Genomic DNA, 26,504 nt, shown 5'->3' with positions numbered 1-26,504 from the left:
GCTCCTACACGCTGGCCACAGTATCAGTGTGGGAGTCGGAAACAGATGTCCACGGGACAATGCTATTTGTTGTCACTGTCGATACGATGTGGCAACTTCCCCAAACGAAATTGTTTGTGGATGGAAAAGAATGTGGGCAGTGATTCATGCCCAGGAATTCTTTTTTTTTTTTTTTTTTTTTGGCTGCAGGCTAACCATATTTTATTTGTTTTAAATCCTAGAACGTGAGGACAACTTAACTATTAGAGTGTCTTTTCCATTTTGGGATCCAGCATTTCCTTCTCAAAGGAAGGAGTGTTTGAGGTGGTTTACTGGAAATATTAAATGCCTATTTCTACCTGCAAATTCAGATCAACGGATGGCGTGCCTTCGTGTTTTTCGTAAACAACTCTGTTATTTTTTTTGTTTTGTGAGTGAAGTGTATAGAGAATTCAAACTAATCGGGCATTAAGTAGAAACATGTTTATTGGTAATAGAGGGCGTTGCATGAGCCTGGCTGGAAATTTTTGTGACTCTCGCAAAGGGCCACAGGCTGACTGACACTGTCAGACAATGGATTGATCTGGCCAATTACATATTAATTTATAGAGAAGCTTAAACTGCGCTCACAACAAGACAGGCACGGCAGAGCTCCCTGCACACCAGACCCACCGTGTCTCATCACACACACACACACACACGCACACCGGCGGTGGCAGGAAGCAAACTGAACACAGATTCAGGTGTACCGTCCCTTGTTCTAGTGCCGTGTCTGTAAAGACACCGTGTCGTCCCCAAAGGAAGGTCCTGGAACACTTATTCTGAACAACAGATGCCCACAGCCATCGGGAAGGATGTTTTGTGGCTCGAAATGCATAGCTGTTTCTCATGCTGAGGTTTCTGTACACATCAGGAAAAGGACTTTCAGGGACATGAAACAAAAGCTGGCTTGTAAGAGCAGCAGAGGGGGTGATGTCGGCCTGTGTCGGGCGGCTCAGGGTAGGGGGCGGAGGCTGGAGTCCCACTTCTACCCACTGTCCCCTTAGTGAGCGGGGCATGTGGCTCCCTCGTGCTCCGACTTTTCTGTCTCTGGAAGGTGATGGGTCAGGCTGGGTGACCTTGGGGTCGTTCAGGGCCAGCCCGGGTTTTGGTTCTAGGTGGGTGAAAACTTTGCAAGGACCTCCCATTCTGCTTTGTTAGCAGTTGCTCTGGGGACTTCTTTGACCGGAAACACCTCTGGGCATCTGATGAAAACGAGGCATCATCCTCCCAGGAAAACATATAAACAGGAGAGTTTGCATGAAAACCCTGCGGCTTCCCAGGCGGTGGGTCCCCGGGTGACAGCCCCGAGTCCCGGGAGAGAAGCTGGGAACCCTCTCGTGCTTCTGCGAAGGTCGGAGCCGGCATTTTTAATGACTCTGCTTTAGCATCAGAACTTTCTGGTGCTTTTTTTTTTAAGGTTGATTATTTTTATTTCCTAACATTTTCGCATGTTAGAAATTAGATGCTTTGTGTCAGCATGTGCGAGGGGTGGCAACACATGCTTTGGCCAACTGAAGGCCAGTATGAACTTGACGGAGACACTGTGTGTGCCCAAGGAGGGTGTAGGGTGACAAGGGTGCCTCTGTCCCAGCGCCTGGCCTTGCTCTAGCACAGGAAGTGAATCGATTACGGTCCCTGTCACTCAGTGAGAGCCAAGACCGGTGCTGGGGGTTGTGTTTAACTTATGGAAAATTCGCAATTAAATGCCCCTGTCACAGAGAGAAGGGGCCTAGGGACGACTGTCACAGCACAGAGTGCCCACAATGGCTGGAGGAAGCCGGCACTTAAGGAGTGAGCACAAACCAGAAATTCCTTCTAATTCAGATTGAAGAATATTTAAACTGGTCGGTGCCTCCCGGTACACATCTGCTTCCTTCTTCAAGCCACTCGTCGGGGAGCCTGCGTTTTCCTAAATTCCGATGTCATTTGTAGAGAGCTTTGGGCTTTAGACTTTCGCACACACGGTCCTGTTTGATCCTTTATTGCCGATTTTTTTACACATAAGACATAAGTAACTAAACCCGTGTGATTCGTTCTCATGCATGATGTTGCAAACCACTTAGCTTGAGTGAAACTTTCTTTTTACCTCCCTCACTGTAGCTCAGTTCTCAAACTGACAAAGTCTTCACGGGCTCACGCTCCCATTTTTCAAATTCTCTTCATTTCCCCACATTAGGGTGAAAGTAGATTCCTGTTGCCTGCGTCTGGCGTTCGCAGCAGGGGTAAGGCAGCATCAACAAAACGGAAACTCCAATCGTGGTGTCACTGGCAGGCTCCCGGTTTCTGTCAGACGTGATTTCAGTAGGAAGTCCCGGCCCTGTCTTCCCAGCGTCCCCTGCCCCGATGCTCCTGGGGGAAGGGGACGTCCCGGGGGGACCAGACGCCGGCTGACTGTGGAGCAGAGTCCCCCAGAGCCTCCGCAGCCCGCCTTCGATCTCCGGTGGTATTTTTCTCTGTTATGTCACAGAGGTCACCTGGCTCATGTGTGACAAACTGCCTGCATAAGTCACAGTGCCAGTGGCAGAGATTTGTAACCGTGCCCCTGGTCCATTGCCTTTGAATTATTTCCCGGGCCCGCTGCTTTACATTTACACTGTGCCGGAAGATGAACAGGGGCAGGGAGGAAATCCAAGGGCAGGGTCTCATCCTGAAGGACAAGGGGAACAGGTGGAAGGTTAATGGCCCTGCAGCCATTCCGCCAGCCTCTCAGCCTTGATATATGGGCCTCGGGCCTGAAACGGGCATTGGCTTTCAAAGATATATTATTTCATTTGAGCAGAGACATTCTGGAGTCCTGCGTTTGTCTGCTGATCGATGACCCCCTGTCCGCAATCGGCTATGGCGTGTGAGTTTTCCTTGGGCCCGCTCCTGTACATAAAAATTCTGCTGAGCTCTCCAACCCCTCGCCGGCCTTTACGAATGGGGCGCGTGGGCTCAGCGGCGGGCGCGGGACTTTGCCGCTGCCATTCTGTCTGTTCTTTCGAACCGGGAGGCCAGGGGGGTGAAACGCTCTTGCGTACGTAACTAGATGAGTGTGGCTTTGCCCCCCAAAAGGCAGTGCGAGGGGTGTCGGGGGTCGGACACGTGCATGGGCCTGGGTTTCACACGCCGCTTGCGTGGAAGGTAGACGCCGCCGAACAGCTGCTTCGCACTCCCCCTGAGCTTTTGACAAACGGCTTTGAAGTGATTTGGGGACCGGGGTGGGGGGGACAGGCAGGAGGAAAGAGATGCTTCTCCACAGAGACCAAACACGGATTTGTCAGAACCGCTGGGCAGTGCGGCCAAAAACTGCGTCCGAGGGCTCCCAGGGGACAAACGGAGCTCAGCCGGCCTTGCGGGGCAGGCACCGCTGACCTTTATGGAAAGCGTGGAAGGGAAATGAGCTCTGTCAACTCACCATCCAAACAGAGCATGAGTTGTCTTTCCAGTTCTTTTGTCGTGGCCCCTGTGCCCTTGTGTCTGGCGACCACTCACGCCACCACGTAAAATGTCAAAATCCTGTGTGTGGACATTTCGATCCCGAATGGCTTTGGCAAAAGCAAATTCTTCACGTGGACAAAATTCCCACAATCACCAGAGATGCGTCAGGATTTCTAAGTTAATATCGGGCAACCAACCTGATAGCCAACGAGGACCAATATAGGCATTTAATTTTTGAGCGAGGGACACGCCGCGGTGTGACAGGTGACAGAAAGATCCACCAGCACTGTCAGGGCACCCCGTCCCATCTTTATGCAGACACAGCGAGCTCAGCCCTCGGGGGGAGAGATGGGGCTTCTGACCATCTGCCAGGATGGCTAATCACAGGCAGGGGAGAATATGGACTGTGGGGGGTGATAAAGCCGTCCCTCCGTTTTCCTCTGGAATACCAAAAAACGCGGTCTGGACCGAGAAGACTGCAGAGTTGTGTTTGCTGCTGGCAGGAAGAAAGTGTGATAGCTTTTTTAAAGGAAAGCTGCAGAATCGGGAGCAACGTAAAGTCACAGGACGGGCATCCACTTGTTGCCAGGACCCGTGGGTAGAAAAATTTCAGGCCACGTCGGCCCCCACCCCATGGGGGGGGAGGGCGGGGCTGGAAGAATACCCACAGAAGGGCAGGTCCCAAACCACACAGGCATGCTTCTCAATCACAGAATATCTGTGGTCGCTGGACGCTTTCTTGCCTGTGACCTAAATGCCTCTTTTTCACATCTGAAAAGTTACCAACTTAATTTCAGTCCTCTTTACCCGGCCCTGGACCACGATCCTGTGGTTGTGTCCCCGCCAAAAGCCAGGCTCCAATCAAAGGAGCTCACAGAATGGAAGCTCCTTCTGAACCAGGCAGGGACTCAGTCCCCCACATCTGTCCCTGTCCCAGCTCAGAGGGACCCCTCTCTAAGCCGATCCACAGGAAGCCCAGTGCTTGCAACGGGCCCCTACTGCTCATTTGCAGGCGGACAAAACGCTAAACACAGAAGGACTTCAAAGCCAATGGAACCAGGAGCTCAATACACACAGTCGCTTATTGTTGCAGAATTAGAATAACAAATGCTCCCAGCGTGAAGCCAACATAAACTTGCCCGAGTATTATCCAACCTGAGACGTGTTCAACTTTTTTTTTCTAACAGCCGTGGAAGAGGCCTACTTCACTCTGTTATCTTCTGCTGTTCGTTTTAATGACATATCTAGGTCCCCACCACACTTTGTATTTGTACGTGTAATTACCCGTATTAAAAAAAAACCACTCATTAGTGCTCTGTTCCACTGACTTAATTATGCCCTTAATTAAATCTTGACTAACTGGAGGTCACCGCGGTGGCAGTGGGTTTTGTCAGTGCTTGTCAGCAGGTGTCTGGTTGCATCTAGTTCTGGTCTCCCTGTGGTGTGACTCTATTCGAGAGCTTCCTTTTTCCCCAAGTGCCAGAGGGAGACAGAGCCTCTCACTGGAGGGAGGAACAGTGTGTATCCGGACGGGCAGCCGCTCCCCAAAAGCTTGTTTATAGGAGCAAATCCTTGTCACCGTGAGTCCAGGAAAATCTCTGGCTTGTGGGAAAGACGCTGAAAAGAAACTTGGGCGCAAGAGATGCACCTTCTAAAAGATTGCGGTGTTTACATTCTAGAAATCTCATCGTAGTTGTGTGTACACGTCTCAAAGTTCCCTGAAGAACAAAACGTGGTTTTTGGTTGTTGTTACGGCAACAATCACGTTTGATGTTTTGCTCCAGGGGACTTTGCATCGGTTCATTATTTGGCTTGCATGTGTCATTGTGAAACTATCGAACAAAGTGCAAAACTAGGAATTCGACTGGAGAAATGCACCCATCCTCGATGTGTCTGATGTACACAGATAAGTCAGCTCATTATTGGGAAAGACTGTTAATAATGTATTAAGATGCTCTGCCTTCCCATTTTACGTTGGAAGGTTTTCGACTCGTGATTTTCGCGCATGACTTCGGGGAAATACAATTCCCATGTTTACATATATATCAGGCACCTAATGTCGATCTGGGTAATTGATTCGTCCCGGCAAGCTTTTATAATTAGTTGTCAGCCTTTCAACATAAGCCCCCCCAAACACTTGCTGTGAATCTACAAAGCTTTTATATTTATTAATCAGTTTTTAATCTACAAATGTATGCAAGCTCTCTGAAAAGCATTTTTTTTCCTGAAATTAAGATGCCCCTCTGGCATAAGCCCTGAGAAACTAAACTCAGACTCAACATAATGCCTCTCAGTGTTTCAGTCTAGAAGGTTTGGGGCTGTGAAATTCTGCTTTTTAAGTAATGACATGTATTTTCATTTAAAGGGGAGAAGTCACAATTTTCCTACCAGTGAAGTTTTTTTAAAACTCAGGTTGCTAGTGATAACTTTCTCTCAGGCGTGAAATAGCATCATAACTTCATTGTCATATTTGGTCCATACAGAAGCCATTTTTATTGTTTTAACCTGTCAATGGGGTATGGCAGAGTAAGAAGGAATTTTTAAAGGAATGTATACAATCACTCCATTTACTATGTTTCTGAAATTCAAACCAATTCTTTTCATCCAGAAGCGTTAACTCCAAAGCTGCCTCTTCTGAAGTAACAAATACTCTCATTTGTAATTCAGATAATTCTCAAAGCAGCTCTCATTTGATGTTTCCTCTAAGTTTCTTATCATTTCTAAGTAATTTAAAATTTAAATCTGTGAGCATCCCTGGTCTCGACACCAGTTCCCACGGAGAGATGGGAAACTTTACGCACTCGGCACATTTCTGGCCAGCTGCTTACTGTCCTGAGTTAGGAAGTCGAGGCTCCGGCGACAGGGGGTGGAGGGGCCAGGGGCCCAGGTTTCCCGACACCCACAGGGTGGAGCAGTGAAGGGACAGGTTAGTTACTGCAGGGGGTCGGATGTTGCCGGGTGCCTTCGTCTGGTCAGCGAATCCCTACCCAGTGTCACCTCTGTGGCAGTTCACTGTGAGGACTTGCCCTCTGCACGAAGGGCACAGGCAAACCCCTTCTCTCGAGGAACATACTGTATTTTATATGTATTTCAGTGATCATGAATATTTCTAACCGTGCTAACTTATCAAAAGCATTCATAATGCATCAGTGAACTAGCCAGTCAAGGATTAAAACAGCAAATCATGGGGTGTTTCTGTTTCCCCAGTAATGATTAAGGAGAATAATAATGTTTCTCACAAATTTACAGTTAGGAACTTGATGTAGGTGAACTTATCACAGAGAAGGGTGGACACCAGGTGAATAAACAATGATTTTAAAGCTGGGTGGAATCTCTAGGAAGTTTTTCCAGCTTCCAGCTAAACTCCCAAAGCTCACACCCGCGTAAACTCTGTATATTGGCCATTAGTCTTAAAGAAGAAGGAGTTACGACATTTGGATTTATTGAAGAAGGGGCGGGGACCCTCTGGTAGAAAGTTCTCGAGCCCATTGATGTGTTAATACCAGCACAGTACAGATCTGGAGCATAACAAAAGGCAGCGGACTCTGCTCGACCTTAAACCTCATCAGTGACCTTGGCCGCATCTCCCCAGCCTCCTCCCCATCTTGGGTCTCTGAGACTCCTTCCGTCTAGACGCCCGGGTCCTGCCCCTCACTGCTCTCCGACTGCTCCCCATCCCGGAAACCCCATTTTCCTCCAAGTTCTCCTGTTGGTCCCCTTCTTTCTCACGCAGCACATTCTTGGCAGTTTTACCTGCGAACGCAGAGACGCCATTTCTCCCAGACTCCACAGGGTAGCTGGCTTGCGAGCACACCAGTGTTCATCACCATCACCACCTCTGTTCCTTCCCTTCCTGTGCCTTCAGGGGACATGTCCCTTTCACCTGTTAGCCCGGGTTTCCTGACTTGCTCACGTCACTCTGCATGTCCCGTGGCACCGACAGAAGGAGCTAGGGCTCCCAGACAGGTTCCCACCTCCATCATCTTTCCATCTCTCCCGCCCCCAGCTCACGCCCCAATCCAGACACAGACCCTCCCCTCCGTCGCCACACCTGTGCTTTGGTGCACCTGTCCCCACTGCTTACCTGCTCTGTCACAGCACTGACAGGACATGGCTGAGTGAGCTTCGGTGCCAACGCCAAGACCCCCCATCCATTGCTTTGATCTGGAATTAACCGCCCTCTTTCCTATACGAACAGTGTTTTGCTTGTTCTTCTCTTGCAGTGAATAGAACAAGGTGGGGCAAAAGTAGGTTTGCAGTTGTGAGGGCAGAAGACACGGAGTTGGCTCTTGTGCTGTTTTGGATGGACTGTTGTACCATTTCCACACAGACACCCGTCACCCTACTTTTGCCCCCCATCTGTGGTCCTCCACCACACCACTCAAGGCCATCGATTTGTCTGCACGGGCTCACGGGACTGTTTGAAGTTGGGGCTGACAAAACCCGGGACACACGGTGATTATAAATGTACAGCTACAACCCCCACCCCCACGGGCGTTGCTTATGTATATGTCCGTGTCCCCACCTCGTCCCCACCCCTGACTTGTCACGGCTTCCTCCCACCCACCCCAGCACAGCTACACCCAAAATTGCCTTACACCTGGCCGCATCCCGCTTTGGGGGGATATCTCAGGGACACTGTCCTGTGAGTAAGTCACAGTTAGTATTTGGAACCTTCTAGGTTCTGAATTGTAGTCAAGAAAGAGTTTAAGCATATTTTTTGGCAGAGAGAAGCCCTAACTGGTCATTCAGAAGCGATGGGGAGGCCTTGCGTCCTAGCTGGCAGGGAACAGCTGATTTCGGGTCGCGCATGCTCAGCGCCGCGATGCTGTGGTTCTGTGGTCCGGACCCCGCCCACCCCGACACTCAGGAGCAGCAGCAGGGCGTGTCGGCGTGGCCGGCCGTGTGACGACAGAACTGCGGGACCACGGGCCTGGCCGCCCATCTCTAGACTTCTGTCTGTCTACACAGCAGGAAGTGGGCGGTCGGGTCAGTTAAAAAACTAATCGACTTCGTGGGCTGGCTGAATTTCTTCCTTGTTCAAAAGGGAGGAACTGACCAGCCCACTCCCCCTATCAGCCCCTCTGGGTCGCAGCCTGCTGCTCGGGGTCAGAAAGAGCCCCGATGGGCCGGCAGGAGCGAGTGGGCAAACCCGGGCACGCCTCTAAGCTGGCGATCCTCAACCGGGTGCCTCGCTCCCCGACTGTTTGGTCAGGGCACTGACCTCACGTCCCTCAGATGGTCGAATCAGAAAACGACAACAGCCGACCCAACAACAGCCGTCCAGTGTGAATAATTACCATTATACCTGGTTTTGGGGGGGTTGTTTTTGTCTGATTCGCAAATTATTATCTTGCACCTGTTGTAGGACATTTCTCCCTCTTAACGGGCCGGCACAGGGAAAGTAAAACTTTGGTCAGAACTGGGGGGTGGGGGGGATGGAGGGCGGGCAGTGCAGACAATATTGGCACATAGTGCTTCCAAGGAGTAATGTCCCTCCTTTTAGGTTTCGGTCGATCGGTGGGGTGGGACGTCCTGCACTCCCCCTGGCTGAGCTGTGGGAAGGGCTCCCGCCACCAGCAGTGAGGTGACAACTCAGTGTCACCCAGGGACCCTGAGAAGCCAGGTGCGTCCCGGTGCCGAGGTGATCCCCAATGCTGGCCCACGGGGACGGCTCAGGAAAGGCACTTCCCAGATGGCAGACGAGTGTCCCGCACTCTGTGGGGACCGACGGGACTCACCCCGATGAGGTTGCCTGTGGGTGCTAGGGAAAGGTCCTGGCTTCAAAGTAAGTGTTTATTTACCTAGATATCTTGAGAATGTAGTCGACCCTGTCGTCTAATAGTTAGTGGATTTTCAAATCTCTGCAGAGAGCAGTCTTGTTTCTCTAGGCTCCATGTTGGTCTTGGGTCTGGCCCACCCGGCAGAACAGCAGACCTACCTCTGTTTGGGAGCAAGCCCGGCCCCATGGGGATCCAGCCACTGCGAGGTCTTAGTTCACCCGTCCCCCATCCAAGTCACCTTCAGAGCCTTTCCCCCCAGAGAGCCAGGAGCTCCTGTCTGGACTTCACGTCCAGGCTCTGCAGGGTCCCATCCCGCTCTGTCTGCATCTCTGAACCTCGGTCCTCCAACTACAAACTCCCGCACGTTTCCAGTAGAGAAATCAAATCACTGTGAACGGCTTCCTGGCGGGAAGGAACTTGAGGCAGCACTATGTTTAAAAAAATGAACTTCCAGAGAGAAAAGGAGGACACTGCCCTGTCGTCCTAGGTAAAGGTGCCCAGTGACGGTGTCGTGGGCTGGGATCAGAACACCTGGATTCCCACCTCCTTCTGTCACCTGAGCCACCCAGTCGACACCGCAGTGGGTGTGAGTGTCCGCTGTGAAACGGAGGAGTGAACTAAAGGGGACGCCAGGTGCCTTCAGTGCCCGTCGATCAAATGCTAATTAAGCCCCCACGGTCGCCGGGGTGGGGATCGCAATGGAACGGCATGGGGTGCTCTCACTCCCCCAGGCAGGGGCGCCGTCCACAGTGTCCAAGCCAGGGGATCTAGTAGGAGCCGTTGGCGTCGGTAACGCACTCTGCTTAGGGTACGGCAGTGACAACTCCCCAGGAGACACTTTGGGGGCTCCTCTGCCCAAAGCAGGAATGGTGTGGTTTGCCTAGAAACAGCACGCAGAAGCTGACCCTTCGACTCCGCTTTCCACAAGCCCCTGTCCGGGGGTCTCCAAGGCATAGACTGTCCGTCCGTCCACTGGGCACTGCGGCCCAGAGGGAGAACTTGGACCGGGTGAACGGAATGTGTCCTCCGCCGTCACGGGGATGCGCGCAGGGGAATGCTCCCGGGAGCCCTAGTTCCCAGCCGTCCGCAGGGACCGCCCCCTCGCCTCTGTCCTCATTTCGGTTGTATGTTTAATGAGCGACGTTCAGGCCGCTTGGGTTCCTTCCTCCTTCCCTTGGCCAACTGCCTGTGTGGAGCAGCGGCCAAAAGGACCCAAGGACATTTTCGCCTCTAGGAAGTTTTGTGCTTTTTTTTCTGGCTCAGAAACGCAGTCCACAAAGGAAGACGAGGCGTGGAGACCTTACGGGAGTCGCAGAGCGCGCTCCGTGGCCCGAGCCTTCCTTAGCTTACACCTTCACCACGGGTGTCCGGGGGATGGGCCCGCCGCACTCCTGGAAGTCTGTGCCTGGGCACCGGAGGTTACAGACATGCCCCCAGAAACGACAACCACACGTACACGCTTTCTGGACATTCCGACCCAGCGAAAGGAAAATCTGTCACGTTGAAGGGTTTCGTTGTCTGCCTGCCCAGACCTGTGGGCACGTCAGTTTAATTAGACAGAGGACAGTTCTGAACTCGGGCACGGGAAGCAGGTCGCGGTGGGCAGTGAAACAGTACCCAGCGAGGAAAGCTCTGGAAAACACGCCCCGTCAGTCCTCCTTAAAATATTTTTGCTTCTTGTCGGTCAACCTTTTCCAGGCCCTGAGGGGTTCTTCTGTGTCCTGTGTCACTTAGCGCCTCTCTTATTTGTTTAGATCAAGCTTCGACTCCCACTTATCTGGGGGGCTGGTCCTGTTCTCACTTAATCTGTTTCTCTGCCAGTACTTTCCCTTTATCTCCACATCCTCCTGTGTTTCCTTGTTTTTTAAGGGTGTGGATATATATGCATGTATATAGATACAAATACAGATATTCACATTCTAATTATTAGTTGCACAAACTAGGGGGTTTTTTTGCTACTTACTTTGTTTTGTTTTGCTACTTTGTTTCTTACTAACGTGTGGTGGACAGACGCAAGAACAAGCTCTCACATTTAGCCCCGTCTCCTTAGCGCCCAGCCCGGTATCTGCCATTGGATTTTCTGTCAGTTGGCACACGCTCGCACTGGGCCAAGATACACGGGGCCCGGGCTGACACGCCCGTGTACCAACCTTCCTTTTAGTGTCTGTCCCCCGAGCTCTGGGGCAGGGCTGGCCCTGAGGTCCATCCGTGGGCTGATTCCTGTCTCAGGGACTTAGCACAGGTCAGCAACCTCGTGGCACAACCTCCCGTCCTGCCGACCGATTCGTCCCGGGGAAGCAGCTCTGAGGGGACGGGCGGGCACGGCCCACCTCCTGGGAGGGGCAGGGACTCCCTGTCTCTGTACATTCGTGTGCCCACTGGGGCTTCGAAGCTGTGTGATGTTGGGACCCCACAGCCGCAGGGAAAGGGGCTCCGTACCGTCCAGCGCCCACCGTTGTGAGATCATGAGAGCGGGGATGGCTGTGTACTGACACTTGGGTGGAAAAGGCCGCCAGGGCCTTCATGTCAGGCCCGATCCCATGGAGACGGGGCAGGACCAGGACGTCCCCTCCACGTCCCCGGAGGTTAAGGACTCAGCTGTGTGACAACCGCGTTCCGCCCTCACCTGCTGGGTGTCTGCTGTCGGGGCCTCCTGGGACCACAGGGCCAGCAGCCTGCGGACGGGGACCCTTTCCAGCGCCTGCAGGCTTGGGAGGTCTGCTTGGGCAGAGACCTTCGAAGGGAAACGCGGGGAATTCGGGAGAAGTCTGCGTCAAAGGGCAGGCACGAGGGAGGCAGGTCATTCCAGGGCCCGCGCTGCGTCGGAACACGGGGAGAAGTGCGTGGCTGGCCGAGGCCCTGCAGCCTGTGGGCTGCTGGCCGTGGCCAGGGTGGGAGCTGGAGGGCGCGCTGCTCAGACAGAGTTTGGGGGTGGAAAGGGGCAGGTGTCATGGAGTTAAAGCCTTCTGCCTCCTGCGTCTGCCGCCCGACGGGAGTCTACATCCCAGGTGCAGGAACACCCTGTGTCCCTGCCCCGGCAGTGTGGAGAGGGGCCAGAACCACTCAGCTCCAGGCTGCGTGCTGACAGCAGCGTCCCCGGTACCTGCGTCTGTTGTCTCGAGCCGGGAAGGGCCGCTGGCCATAAATCGACCAGGTATTCCAACAGTCGGCAGGGAGCTCGCCTGGCTGTGATTTCTCTTGTGCAGTGTTGTTCCTCATGCTTGTTCAATCGTTGTTCAGGTGAGGTCCTTTCTGTCTTGGACTTTGTAGCAGTTTGCAGTCAGGTTCCATCCCTGGTTGGCGCACATGTGAGACGCGACAGATCGATGTTTCTCTCTCTTTCTCCCTCCCTTCCCTCTCTGTGTATCAAGAAAAAAACTTAAAAATAAATGGGGGCCCACCTCCAGGAATTTTTGTTTCCTTTTTGCCAGAAAGCAAAAGTAATAATTACACTCACAGCATCAACTGGACTTCATCTGTGATGGTTCTGAAGAACCTTTGCGTCACATTTTAAGTACTTTGTTCCAAGATTTCTAACGGGAGCTACACGAGAAAGCATTTGCTGAGTGTCTCTGTAACGTGGAAGCCGCGGAGGCACGCCCCTCTCAGAAGCTTCTGGGATCCCCAGGGAGCCTCCCCGGGACGTGAACCGAGGACAGTGCTACAGCTCCCAGCGACCTGGGGCTATGGCAGCGGGTGGCACTTCCGTCCCCTGTCTCAGCCACGGATTTTCCGCCAAGATTCTCACCCAAGACCTGGCACACCCGGCTCATGATTTAAGAAACGGGTGCATGTCCACTTTAAACTACCCACGCACATCAGGAGAACATTGTCCTGTAAGTCTCCTCCTTCCTCGAAGCTTAACCACAAAGAGTCATCACACCCCTTCAATCGCCCCGCAAAAGCAAACCACAGCCAGGCTGCCAGAGGGTTGAAAGGGAAGGGGAGGGGGGAGACTGAAAGGTTTTGACAAGTTAAATGTGGGCTTCAGAAAGATCTACACATTTTTCTTCCTCAAGCTGTTTGCCCACTGGCCCGTTCTTATGAGAAAGCGCAGGTTTCTAATGATTAACCTCCCGGGTGGTGGGAGCTGAGCTCGTAACAATACAAGGCTTGTGCTCCTTTCCACGCTCGGCTACAACATCAGTATAAATAGCTTCCCCGATGAGTAACTCGGCTTCTGAGATAAGCCTGCCTTTTATTACAGCTGATAACCCAGGACCGTAGGACCGTATGGGGTGGTAATTGCTAAGTTCTGGTGAGGTACATGCCATCGGTCCCCCTTCCCAAATGGCCCCTCTTAAATTGTTGATTGACAGCATGGATAGGTGAAAAATTTACTCCAAAATCCAGATTATTTTTCTCCTGTGCCCCCACCCCAACTCTGCTTTCTAAAGAAAAGGTATCTTCTAAATTACCAACCTTTCTTATCTCGAGATAAGGAACAAGTCGGCCATCAGATCGACCCTGTGCTTTTATTCAGAGCTGCATAAAAAGGTTGTCGCCGACAGCCCTGGTGTCCCCGCCAGTGACAAGATAACAGAAAACGTGACATCATCAATTATGGAAAATAACGAGATGGAGAGTGGGCTGGGAAACCCGCCTGGGAGGGAGGTGAAACAGGAATCAGTGGCTCGGGAGGGGTGTTAAAGTATAGTTGGTCAGGCAGGTGTCACCAAGGGTCACCCGAGAAGATGGGTCACATGCACAGGACACCCCCTCACCGCACCTCCCTCGGCCACAGACACGGGCAGCTGCTCGCTCAGCCGGGGGCTGGGGGCCGGCGACGCGCAGGGAAGGGCGGAAACGTGCAGAACCGAAGGCCGTCCCACCGTCCATGCCATCACTTCACAAGCTCTTACAGAATGCACCGTTTTTGCCCAGCGCTGAGGCAGGCAGGTGCTGCATGAGGGGCAGCTCAGTCCTCCGGCCCCGCCCTGAGAGATGCAGACAGGTGATCGCACTCCCACAGGACTTGTGCAAACGCGGTCCTCACAGAGGCCCTCCGGGAGACGCCAAGGGATGGTGAAGACAGACACCACCAAGTACAACGGCGAATGCCAGGCACCAGTGGCAGGAAGCAGACACTCGCCAGGGGAAGGCCGCCATCCCCTGCCCCCTCTGGACGTGGGCGGAAGGGGACCAGACTCTATCCGCCCCTAGTGGAGAACTAGAGGCTTCAGGAGAATGGAACCTTCCCTCCTTCCGGGACAACTGGTCGGTCTGCCTCTCTCCAAACAGTCAGGAATAAGGACTGAAGACCATACACCCCACCCTTGTTCTGGACGTGACACCAAACCACATCCTTCTTTAAAAGTGTATGCGCAACCCCCCCAAAGAACAGGCGGCCAGGAAACGTCAGTTCTTACCTTGCAATCGGAAGGATCGGCGTCCCATGGCACATGAAGGTCAGGGACCATTGGGGCCAACGGAGGAGGGGGGACCCCGGTCCCTCACACTCGCTCTCTCCCGACCGCGTGGCCGGCGGCGACTCTCGGCTCCTCCGTCCTCCACCTGCACAGAGGAAACAGGACATGCCCTCGCTGTGTCAATAGGCCCCTAAATGCACCCGAGGCCTCTCCTTTCCCCTGCCCAACTCGAAATCACCTACAACATTAACGTGCACGGACAGTAACTGTTTCTGGGGAGACGATCGCAAAGCGCAGTGTCGTCGGCCTCCCGAGAAGGGAGCTGAGCAAGTCCCTGAGGCTTCGCGTCCCAGGAAAAGAGTGTGTTGTGGACCCGAGCGGCCCGCCCGGGTCCACACGCTCCAGGTGCGATGCCGAGGGGTGTCGGCTGTCCGAAGAACACAGTGGACCCCCAGAGCCAAGCGCTTTGATCGGAAAGCCCCCCCACAGCCTCTGCGGTAGATGGTCCTGGCACCCACAGCTCAGGGGCTGCAGCCTGGACGCTGGGAGGGGACGGGGCCACGGCTCTGCAGCTGGCTGTTTGCTGAGAAGGTTACGTGGGTCTCTGTCACCGCTGGCTGCCCGAGTCCAACCAGCAACACCACACAACCCCCTGGAGACTTTCCTCAGAAACCGCGAGCCGTGCCTGGGGCAGACTGTCACCCCGAGCGGTGGCATTGTCACAGGGAGGGGACGGCGCTGAGCCCAGGCCTGGCACTCACATGTCTTACTCAACGAACAAACCCCTGTGGGTGCGAGCAGACCAGCTGGCGGAGATGTCCGCTGCCTCCAATCCCAGGGCCTGGTTGTCGCCTCAACCTCCAGGGTCACCTTTATGTGTCGAACAGGGCGTGTTTCTCCGTTTGGTGTGTAGAGAAGGGGTTGTCCCACCCACCATTGCAGCCCCACCTCATGACGAGAACCATCTCGTGTGTTCAGGTAGAAAGTGAGGCTGAGAAGTCAGGGGCCTGGCCCTGCTCTCCCAGGCGGGGACTGGACGGTTGTGCTTCGAATCCTTGTCACAGCTCTGAGTGCGGGGCTGGGGACCACAGTCCCTGGGTCCCGGACTCGTGGAAACAGCCACAGGGTTGTGTCACGGCTGATGTGTGAGGGGAACTCCCTAAGAATCATCCAGCTTATCCAGAGTGCCATGGCGTGGCCGCTTCCAAGGGAATTTGCTAAAAGTGAGTTAAGTGTATTCGGTTTATCAAATTCCAGCGCCTGCTGACGTGTCCCGGAGAGAGCCCGGTGCGTGCGTGGAGACGCTGGGGTGGCTGCCGACTCTCTCGGAGACCCTAGGGGTACCAGGTCTGCTCGCTCAAAGGCACGTCCTAGGGGTCCAATCTAAAGCATCACGCAAACACGCTGCGGCCTCACCGATGCCAGGCACTGCGTTTGCGGACACACAGCACGTGTCTAATCAGGGCCACCGCGTCTGGGACACAGCGGCCTTTGGCTGGGACAGATTCCAAAACACAGTCAACCATTGCCAGTCGCCGTGGCGATGGAGACTGTAGACCTGCGGGCGGTCCCTCGGGTGTGCTTTTGTCATGGACACGTGCAGTCCCCTGCAGGGCAGGACGGAGCGCGGGAGAAGGGCCGCCATGCCTTGCCCGTTTTTCAGACGCGGAAAGTGAATGTGAGAGAGCGTGCGGGAAAACCGTCCGGGTCCTGAAGTGCTGGCTGGGGAGCCGCAGGACCCCCTGCTCCGCACGGAGTCTGGTGCAACTTGGACACTCAGTTTTGCAAACAGCACTAGGGCGCCCCCATCTCCGAAGTCCCTGGGGCTGGGAGGCTAACTGTGCTCTGTACAAATTCTCCCAGGTGGGCAGCTTGTGGGTGCCTGTCCATCTCTGCTTCGGCTCGGCGCGTTAGCCTCCAGACGTGGGAGCACGAGCGACCTGGGGTTCTTCCAAAGGGGTTTGCGGAGGACGGGCACCGGCACCCCCCACCAGCAGACTCTACTAGCTCTGTTCACGTCATGGAGACCGTGTCCCGCAGTGCCTTTCCCCAGCAGCTCGCCGATTGTACATACTTAGCGTTAAGTATTTCTAGGTGGACAAAAAAGGACAGGCCCAGATGAAAATGGTGATTTTCAGGAGCGATGCTTAAACGCTGAGCATCCCTGCTTTGGTCGCCATTGGTGGGGGCCGCCCCTGCTTGTGGGGGGCTCTCTGATGCACAGAAACAATGCAAAAACAAGAGCATGGGGGATAACCGTGTCGGGCTTCTCTCTGTTTCTGCTGCAGGTGGATGATCAGATGAAGCTGCTTCAGAACTGTTGGAGCGAGCTCCTGATTCTCGACCACGTTTACCGGCAGGTGGTCCACGGGAAGGAAGGATGCATCTTCCTGGTTACCGGGCAACAAGTGAGTGCAGAGACCAAAAAGTGTCTTTTTATTAAGCATGTTCAGAATGGCAGGGACGTAACTGGGTCAGAAGCACTCTTGTGCTCTGAAAGGGCGAGACTGGCCACGTGTCGTGGAGAGAGCTGACCGGTGCACTGTGTTCCTGCCCCAGTGGTTACGGTTGAACTTGACCAGGCAGACAGAATCTCAGACACAGCCGTGGCTCTGAAGGGTCAAAACAATCGCTAAGCCGAAGTGAACGATGAGACCCAGGGTTTTTTCCTCGAGCTGCTTCTGCCTTAACCACTTGTTCCACCGGTGTGTCAGTGACTAGGAAACCTTTCCAGTCATGGAATCCCGAAGACTTTGGGCTCACACAGGTGGAAGGGGCGCACTCAGGTGTCACATATAATCCCAGTGTCTGGTGTCACGGCAGGTGGGGAGAGGAGGGTCAGAAGGTTTCTTTGTCAAGAACAGGTTGTCATTCAAGAGGAATATGGAAAGAAATTACTGCTGGTTCCTGTCCCTTTTTGAATAGATCTTTGTTCTGTCAACAACTATTTGTGGAGTGCTCTGTGCTGGGGCTTCGGCACGCGTTAGTGGATGAGACAGGAAGGATGGGCGCCCTCGTGGAAATTGGGGTCACCACAGGGACTGGTGGACAACCAGTAACCCCCATAAAGAGACCTCTACCATCGCAGAGGCGGGGTGCTGATGAAGAACGTAAAAAAGGGTCGTCATGGAAAGGGATGTTGGCCCGCATCCGTGACCCGAGAGCACCACGTCACACAGAGTGGTTGGGGTTGGCCTTAGCTCAGACTTCGCGGAGGGGAGACAGCTGCTGGGTGGGTGTCCGGGGCAGAGGACATCGGCTAATGGGACCCAGTTCCAACCTCACGGGACTGGGCCATGCCCTCCATCCTATAACTAAGCTGTCACTAAAATAAGCGCGTGGGACACCGTGGTCCCGTCAGTGGATGGCACTGTCCCTGCTCAGGCGTGGCTGCAGCGTTCAGCCACGCTTCGGCCATCCGGTACCCGGCACTGGGGACGGCTGCCGTGAATGTTTTGTGCTGCGAAATTCTGGGACTGAAAGGCTGGCTTCGCACCGTTTGCTGTTATTAAATCCATCGTGTTTTCCCAACGAAAGGAAAGGCAAGCGCCATCCCGGAGTTGTTGCAAACGGGGTCTGTTTGAGCCTCTTCACGGCTACCGGCCCCTGCTCTCTAGGTCTCTGCTGAGAAAAGCTGCTAGATTAGGGAGTAGAGTCTCTGGGGGTCTGCCTGGCTGCGCTTTCCAGTGTTTGCTTGGCGCTCCCACCCCGTGACCCACGTCTTTGCAGGGAATGTACCCATTTCCAGAGTCTCATCACTCTGCCTCCCACCCCCCTCCCGCCCTCACCGAGCTCGGAGCTGCATTAGGAGGAGGACTCAGCCCACAAATTAATGTGATTTCATTTCCTTCTGAGTCTCAGAAACGAAATGGGTTCTGCCATTCTCTCCCAGAGCACTTCCATTCTGGCTCTTTAGAAATATTCCTTATTTCACATTTCATTTTCCCTTAAGTGCTGCCCCTGGGTAGACGTAATTACCATTTAAAAAGTAGAGAAAGTGCATGTCTTGTCTCTCTGTTTAAAAACCAAGAACAGTCCAGGCACAGATGCTATTTGTGGTCTTCTGCTTCGGTCATTGCTGCCCGGGGTTCTGCCCCCACTGCTGGGGGTGGGGTCGGCCTGGAGGGGGATGGGTCACCTCCTCACACTGCCCCTGCAGTCTGATTCTTCTAGTTTTCCCCCCACCCCACACACACTTTTTTCAAAAATTATTTTCAAATTATAGTGGACATTAAATGTTATATTAGCTGCAGGTGCACCCCAGGGACCTGACGTTTACCTCACGAAGTGACCACCTGCGTGTGTCTGGCACGCATCTGGCGCCCTACCTAGCTTGTACGATATTATCGACTAAGCGAGCACTCCCTTTGCAAGAGAGCCCCATCTCTGTTGGAACCCGCCACCTGCCCTTCCCCGTCCAGTCCAGGTGAATAGCCTCATAAGGGTTCCTTCCGCCAGACATTCCCATTTATGGAACTTCTGAAGCAAGTCTTATCTTTCATGGAATAAGCTCAATAAAACATTGTAAACGGGTCTCTGGGCTTCCTGCAATTTCTGAAGATGGAAATGACAAAGGAAGACGTCCCAAAGCACCTGAGCTTTCAAACAGAATGAGGAAGATGTTTTCACCCAGGTGCTGGACACCTTTTCTATCTCCACGCCACCTGTGTGATGCTGAAGGTGCCAGGCACGTGATAAACATGAGCTCAGTAGACTGACGTGGCACTAAATGTATCCCGAACCTAATTGCTTAGTGAAAACAAGTTAACTTGGACTCGAGACCCAGAGTGTTCGCCCCCACTCCCCCACCCACCCACCTGCCATGTCCAGCTCCTTCTCCTGAGGCCAAGACACCACCACACTCCTAGGAAAACAGGGGGGAAATCTTTCACAATGCCGCCCCCCCAGATCAGCCATTTTTGTTGAGTTCTCTCCCAATCTTTGCAGAAAACAAGCTAAGTGAGGGGGTTTCTTACTCTCCTAAATAAAATAATCCATCTGCCACAGAGGCCTGGATGTGTGCGGAGTGTGAGCTCTGAAGCCGTGACGGAAGCCTCTTTCCACTTCCTGTGTCGTGGGAAGTCATCGCAACACTATCACAGGGAAAAGTTCAAGGGCGTTATTTCAGAGAAGCACGCAGAGTACCTGAACAGGGCGGGAATAACTTTCCCCAAGTGGTTCAGGCTGTTTCTGAAGGGACATCGAAGACGAGAAGGGAAAATACTAGACCCAGCCCCGCACCTGGCACTAATAAGGGGTGTAACCCACCCTCGGTGCATGGGGCTAGGCACCCCAAGCTCTCCCAGGTAGGCCCCACAGCCTGGCTCAGGTGAGATGGGAGGAAGGTGCTGAGGGGCCTTCGAAGCTGTCTGGGTGCCTCAGCTTCTTGAAGGAAGTGCCTTATCCCTGGGTGGGGGGGAGGGAGGAGCTGACCATTGTCCCCCTCCCAAAGTTAGGTGACAAGGAACTGCTGGGCAAAACTTGAACTCCACCCACTCGCTTCTCAGGTTCAACCAGAAGATACCCATCACAGTGCTCCCTAATCACCCACCATACATTTCCAGGTTTGCTTCGAGACTTTTCCCCACAGCCCTGTGACGATCCCTTTCGAACAGCTGAAAATTTATTTGCATGTTTTAAGATTAGGGCCATGGCACTGCCACTAAGGGGACCCTGATGGCACCTGGCATCACCCCCAAACACATGTGTGGTGCCCACACCACCTCTACAGCAACTCTGCTGGGTGAGCCGAGGGGGGCAGGCCCCGGCTGCTGCTCGGCCCAGAGTCCAGCCTTTCCCCACTGAAGGCAGCACGCGGTACAAAACGTGATGCATTTATTCCAGCCAGGGAGTAAGAAGGAGACTAGACGGAATTTCATAAGTGGGGGGACTTCCAGGAAAGTGCTGCTTGGAGCCTGAAGCGGGAAGAGGGACAAAATAGCACTCCCCTCCCCCTGGCACGCACCCCTGTATGCAGGATGGTCCCCTCACGGTGCATTCAGGGCCCGAGCACTGGAAGTAGTTCCAGCACAAAGAGCAGCCCCGGCACCGGCACCCGGCTTGGAACCGGGGACTTGGCGTTACACACCAATTTCCCACCCAAACTAAAGTCATAGTAGGGCTTTTTTAAAGATCTTCTTTATTTATTTATTTATTTTTAGAGGGAGGGAAAGGGAGAAAGAAAGAGAGGGAGAGAAACATCAATGTGTGGTCACCTCGTGCACACTGCGCCCCCGCCCCCCCACCAAGGACCCAACCCACAACCCAGGCATGTGCCGGGACTGGGAATCAAACCGGCTACCTCTTCAGTTCTCAGGCTGGTGCCCACTCCACTGAGCCACACCAGCCAGGGCAAAAAGTCAGCTAGTGTGTTTTAACTCTATTAACCAGGCATCCATATAAGTATATACTAAATAACCTGGTCAAGCAAAAAGGAAATAATGATGATCACAAACAGTAGGCATTATCAAGTCAATTCTATATGTGTAGTATCTTACAGTTATGGCAAGGATCCGTTTCTACCCAGCATTATAAAACTAGATGCACCCAAAACGTATACCAGATAACAACAGAGTACTTTGTGTTGAGACGGCTTTTAGTCTTTGCACATTGTAGCTAATTACCAGCCACTGCAACATCACCTGTGGGTCTGCTGGCAACTTACTATCTCCTATTAGGGTTGATTGTATTAAAATGACAGGCATCTCACAACATTCAACTCATCAAAAGTCTCGGCTGTTAGAACCAAAAGGAATTTAGCTCACACCGTCTCTACCCTCATGATGCGTGGATCCATCCAGAGGGGACGCCGCTGGCCGCCAGTATTTCTTCAATCCCCGCCTTGAGTCTCATGCCACGCAGATGACGTGAAAGAGGGCGATCGATTAATTGTACTAAGTACATAAAAGGCAAGGCCAGCGGCCCCTGAAACAGGCGCGCACTCTGCATTCAACAACGAGAATGTAATTATGTTTGCAATAAAACGTGAGGACGTTGCAGCCGTGTGCACTGGTCTGCAAATAAATCGCTTGGCCTTCTTCAGAGACATGCGATTTGATGAATTATCCTTGAGGGAAGTGTTATCGGAGCCCCTGTTTAATAAGAAGCGTGTCTGGGCTCTCAAGTCAGTGCATAAGTGCATGTCCAGCTCTGAAGGTGCCGTGGATTCCCGAGTCCACCTCACTGGGCACCGGACCCCATGCAACAGTTGCAGAGCTACGTCTTCACAGATGGGCCTGGAGTGGTTACAGTTACTACTTCACAGCTTCCAGAACGCCACGCACATCAAGTTTTAACAGACCCATCTCGCCATACAAAAATCAATTAGTTAGGTTCTTTTCAGTTGCGGGGTGCTACCTCTGCCAGTACAGAGAAGGTCTAGGAGTCGCACTTCCGGCACACCTGTTAGAATGGCGCACAAATTGGATGGACTCTGTCTTGATCGCTGAGCTCACACCAGCATGTCTGTGGTGTCAGGGCGCCTTCCTGAGCCCGGGCCTGCCTGGGGGCTCTGAGTGAGATGCACTGGGTGTACGTGTGAAGCTGTGGCTGCAGCCCGTCCCACGCCGACTCCGAGCCTCGGCGGGTAGGGTTGTTCCCACTGCTTCCCCGCCCTGAGAATCACAGGAGGGGGAGGAGCCTTATTACCACCTGGCTTCACGGCCTCATTTCGGGGCCCTGAGGGGCAGAGACTTTGGATGACTTGCTCCAGGGCGCGATGTTTGGAACTGGCTGTATCAGCCGAGGCCTTGTGTGGCAGCATCCCAGGCTTCTTCCACCTCTGCGGCCCTGACTGGCCTCCACTCCCCCAGCCCCCGTTTGCTTCTGCAGGGTCTCTGTCACCCCGACCTGGAGGAGTCAGAGCAAGAGCAGTTCTGGAGAGATGTGGAGCTCAGGCACCACTTTCCCTAAGAAAAACTTCCTTGGAGTAGGAGACATTTCTGTAAGGGAACTGGCAAAATGATCGCGATGTGTCCTTTTGTGCCGGGCAGTGGACCTTGGGTGCCCCCAGGTCCACCTGCTCCCAGCTCGAGGCTCGGGCTGCCCGTGCCGGGCTCTTCCTTCACAAAATCCAGATGAAGCCCAAGGAGCTCCTAGACCGCTGATGCACAGGCGTCCGGGACAGAAGCCACACACACCCCGAGCAAACAGGACCCCGCCCCCACTCTTGGCGGGCACGCTCACTGTGGCTTTTTCATGCACAGTTGACTCTGTATAAACTGATTGACACCTTTGGGGGTCGTCTGTCCATAGACTCATAATTTTTCTCACTCTTAAAGAATGTTTCTGGTCACCCAGGATTCTCTAGTTAAAGCTGAAAATTCAACTCATCATATTTACACGATAAAAACAAAATCCATTCTGCCTTGTTTTTAATTGCAAATTCTCCTCCGGGGAGCAGTCTGCCTGCTCGGGAGGCAGCCCCGTGCCTTCTCCTAGACAGGCGAGCGCAGTCAATTATGGTAATGAAATGTCAATAAATATAAAAATTTCATACAGCCTGCTCCAGCTGACTGGCACACAAGCACTTGCCTCCCAGACAGATTTGCTGCTTCTGCAATATTAAATGCACCTGAAAGAGGCCGTGTGCCCGAGAGCGCACCGGTAGAAAAAAAGGAGAGAGCTCCAGGTACCGGTTGGGCTTTCCCATCAGACTGTAATTGGTCACTGACAACTACCCCAACATCTTATTATTAGAAATGGAACCTCCTGTGTCTCCGTGAATAATCCCAGATTGGCGCATCGCGGCGCCAGTTCTGACGAAAAAGGACATAAGCCTTTTCTGTTGTTTTTTCAGTTGAGAAATTCTTCTTACAAACAGGACTGTGGCTGTCTCTAGAGAGAAATGTATCCATACTCACATGGCAACAGTTCTTGTAGCTTTGTAGGAAGCAGCAAGCTACAGAACAATGTAACTGGGACTCTTCCAGCGCCCACAGCATGCGACCTTGACCGATGAGGACTTTGAAACATCGTCTCTGAATAGAAAGATATTCTGCCTCCCTGTTCCTCCTGGGCTCATTCACACCGCTGTGGGCGCAGAGAATGCTGTGCTGAACTCACTTTTTAAGGACAGTGTCTTTTCCTTTGAACTTGTTCTTGAGAGGTAACGTCTTAATCGTGTGTCATAATGCAATTTCACAATAGAAAAGGGCTACGGATAGGTATATATATGTAATTTAGTCAGAAAGTATTCCCTACAAAGCTGTCAGAATAATTAGACCTATCAGACTAATGGCGGTACCTTTTCTCGTGAGAGACTGTGTCTTCAGCTCCTTGTCTGGGGAGAGCCACCTGTTGCAAATCTGCACCACAAGTGGGAAAGGGCTCCTGTGAACTCTGCCTTTCTGAGTGCGATCGTCACGGGGGCCACCATTCTGTGTTGCAGGTGGATTACGCCATGATCGCTTCGCAGGCTGGGGCCACCCTCAACAACCTCATGAGCCACGCCCAGGAGCTGGTGGTGAAGCTGCGCTCCCTCCAGTTTGACCAGCGGGAGTTCGTGTGTCTGAAATTCCTGGTGCTCTTTAGCTTAGGTAAGGAATCTCGTTCTCACCACCGCGTCCCCGAGCTCTGTCTGTCTCCAAGTTCGTGAGTGTTTTTGCTCTGCCAAGATCATGCCCTTCTTTCCAAACCGTCAAATCTTCCAGCGTGACCAGAACCCTGCGGTGGGCAGGTTGGGGTGTGGAAGAGGAGTTATGAGACTGGGGTCCTGAATTTTCCTCCGTAGTGGTCGTAACGAGGAGGTGGCAGTCACCGGAGTCTGTGACAGAAGGTTTAATGGAGACAGCTTAGGGAAGAGAGATGGCACCGGATTCCAGCCATCTTTCTGCCACCTGTTGGTTGATCGTCTCTGTGCGTCTTTCGTTTTCGCTCGCTACCTGCTGCTGTGTTTATTCTTGTCAGCACGGGTCGTAATTAGGAACCTGTGTCTTCGATCTCCATCAGGAAGAACTAGAGAGTGGTTATGGCCAGAGGTGGTGCTATGCGAGTGCAGAAGGTGGCAGTTGTCAAGGGGGAGGGACGCACCGATAGGAAAGCTTCGGAGGCGAAAGATAACAAAGCAAGACCGATTAGCCAAATCAAGGTTCTCAGTGAGTCAGATGAGAAAAATCACCACTCCTTGCAATAAAAAAAGGATTAAGGAGATGGATTTTTATTGACTTCAAAGGAACAGATTTTTCTGCCTGTCCCAGACTTGATTTCTGCACTTTGTTGGCTTAATAAAGCCAACTTAAATAAACTTTTTGCCAAGTCCATTTATTACTTATTGGCAGAAGGCTGAGGGAGGCAACTTCCCTTGAATGAAAAAATGCAGAAATCAGATTTACCAACATATGTTTTTTCTTTAGTCTTCAGTTATAAGATAGTTGTGAATTCATATCCCAAGAAATAAAATAGAACAAACTGCAAAGTAAAACAGATGTGTCTACTCTCCAAATTTGGTGCTTTGGTTCGAAAATTCTTCTTGACATCACCGCACAACTGTTGCTAATAAAAGAATAGTTTGAAGTAATAGAACCAGAGTTAATTTTTCAAATGTAGTCAACATTTAAAGTAGAAAGAACATTTTTATATTTTGGAAAATGTGATAAATATAGAGGAGAGAATTGTTACTGAAAATTTAAAAAGACAACAGAATTTCATAGATGTAGTGTTCAAAGGTTCACAACGCCGGGGCTGAATCCTGTGTGGTTTCTACGTTAACCACAATAAATAGGAAAGTTCTAGTCAAGCCACTCTCCGTCTTTACCCAAGAACGGACTTCAGGAAAACCAAGAGGATGATAGCATAGGCCTGCTGGCTGTGATCACACAGAATATTCTGGGTTATGGCAAGACAGTCGTCTTTTCAACATGCGCGTTTTCTCGGTAATTAAGTGGGGAGCACGGCCGTAATTATATGGGTGAGCAGCCCTACGGCATCTCTGTGGTAAAATACTCGGAGTTATCTCGCGTCAGTGGTATCTTAAGTTAGTTGGACCGCTGCATTACGTGCAAGGAAGTAGGGACGAGTCGTGAGCCAGGTTAGTTTCCATCACTTTTATCTTTCCTTCATCAGTTTTCAACATGTATTGTATTCTCTGCCAATGCCATGGAATGGGGGGAGCACTGAACCTCATGCCTGACCTTCCAGAGCGATGGGGCCATGTACCTACCATCCCTTCTCCTGTTGAATGAGTGTGTCCACCATCCCTTCTCCTGTTGAGTGAATGTGTCCACCATCCCTTCTCCTGTTGAGTGAATGTGTCCACCATCCCTTCTCCTGTTGAGTGAATGTGTCCACCATCCCTTCTGTTGAATGAATGTGTCCACCATCCCTTCTCCTGTTGAGTGAATGTGTCCACCATCCCCTCTCCTGTTGAATGAATGTAGCTACCATCCCCTCTACTGTTGAATGAATGTATCCACCATCCCCTCTCCTGTTGAATGAATGTATCCACTATCCCCTCTTCTGTTGAATGAATGTGTCCACCATCCCTTCTCCTGTTGAATGAATGCATCTACCATCCCCTCTCCTGTTGAATGAATGTATCCACCATCCCTTCTCCTGTTGAATGAATGTGTCCACCATCCCTTCTCCTGTTGAATGAATGCATCTACCATCCCCTCTCCTGTTGAATGAATGTATCCACCATCCCTTCTCCTAACACGTGTGACAGTCTCAGCAGCCTAGGGACCAATGACTGACTAGCCTGGAAGCCCCTTAAAACTCTGCCTAGTGTTTAAAGAAGGAAGAAAAACATGGCTTCCAGATCAGAGCTAAATAGTTTAAGCCAAGAGTTTATTTTTAAAGAAGCAGATAAAACATAACAGGCAGTAAAGTTTGCATAGTTTTCAATTTATGAAGGGAAGATCTTTTCCCCCCACAGAAACAATAAATACTCAGCCTCGGCGTGGGGGGCCCCTGG

The 26,504-nt window shown here is 52.4% G+C and overlaps 1 protein-coding gene across 6 annotated transcripts in view; it reads left to right on the top strand.

Annotated features, from left to right (window-relative positions):
• Nucleotides 1-26,504, top strand: part of NR5A2 (nuclear receptor subfamily 5 group A member 2) — an 84,188-nt gene that overhangs the window by 35,572 nt on the left and 22,112 nt on the right. For all 6 annotated transcript variants that reach the window (XM_045184592.2, XM_045184591.2, XM_024576116.3 and 3 more), the window contains 2 exons: nt 16,882-17,001; nt 23,982-24,129. In XM_045184592.2, coding sequence (XP_045040527.2) covers nt 16,882-17,001; nt 23,982-24,129 — 268 coding nt within the window. The remainder of the gene's footprint in view (nt 1-16,881; nt 17,002-23,981; nt 24,130-26,504) is intronic.

Source organism: Desmodus rotundus, chromosome 10, assembly GCF_022682495.2.
Source record: "Desmodus rotundus isolate HL8 chromosome 10, HLdesRot8A.1, whole genome shotgun sequence".
Lineage (NCBI taxonomy): Eukaryota > Metazoa > Chordata > Mammalia > Chiroptera > Phyllostomidae > Desmodus > Desmodus rotundus.
Note: the sequence above shows the minus strand (reverse complement) of the source record. Positions and strands in the feature narration are given on the sequence as shown.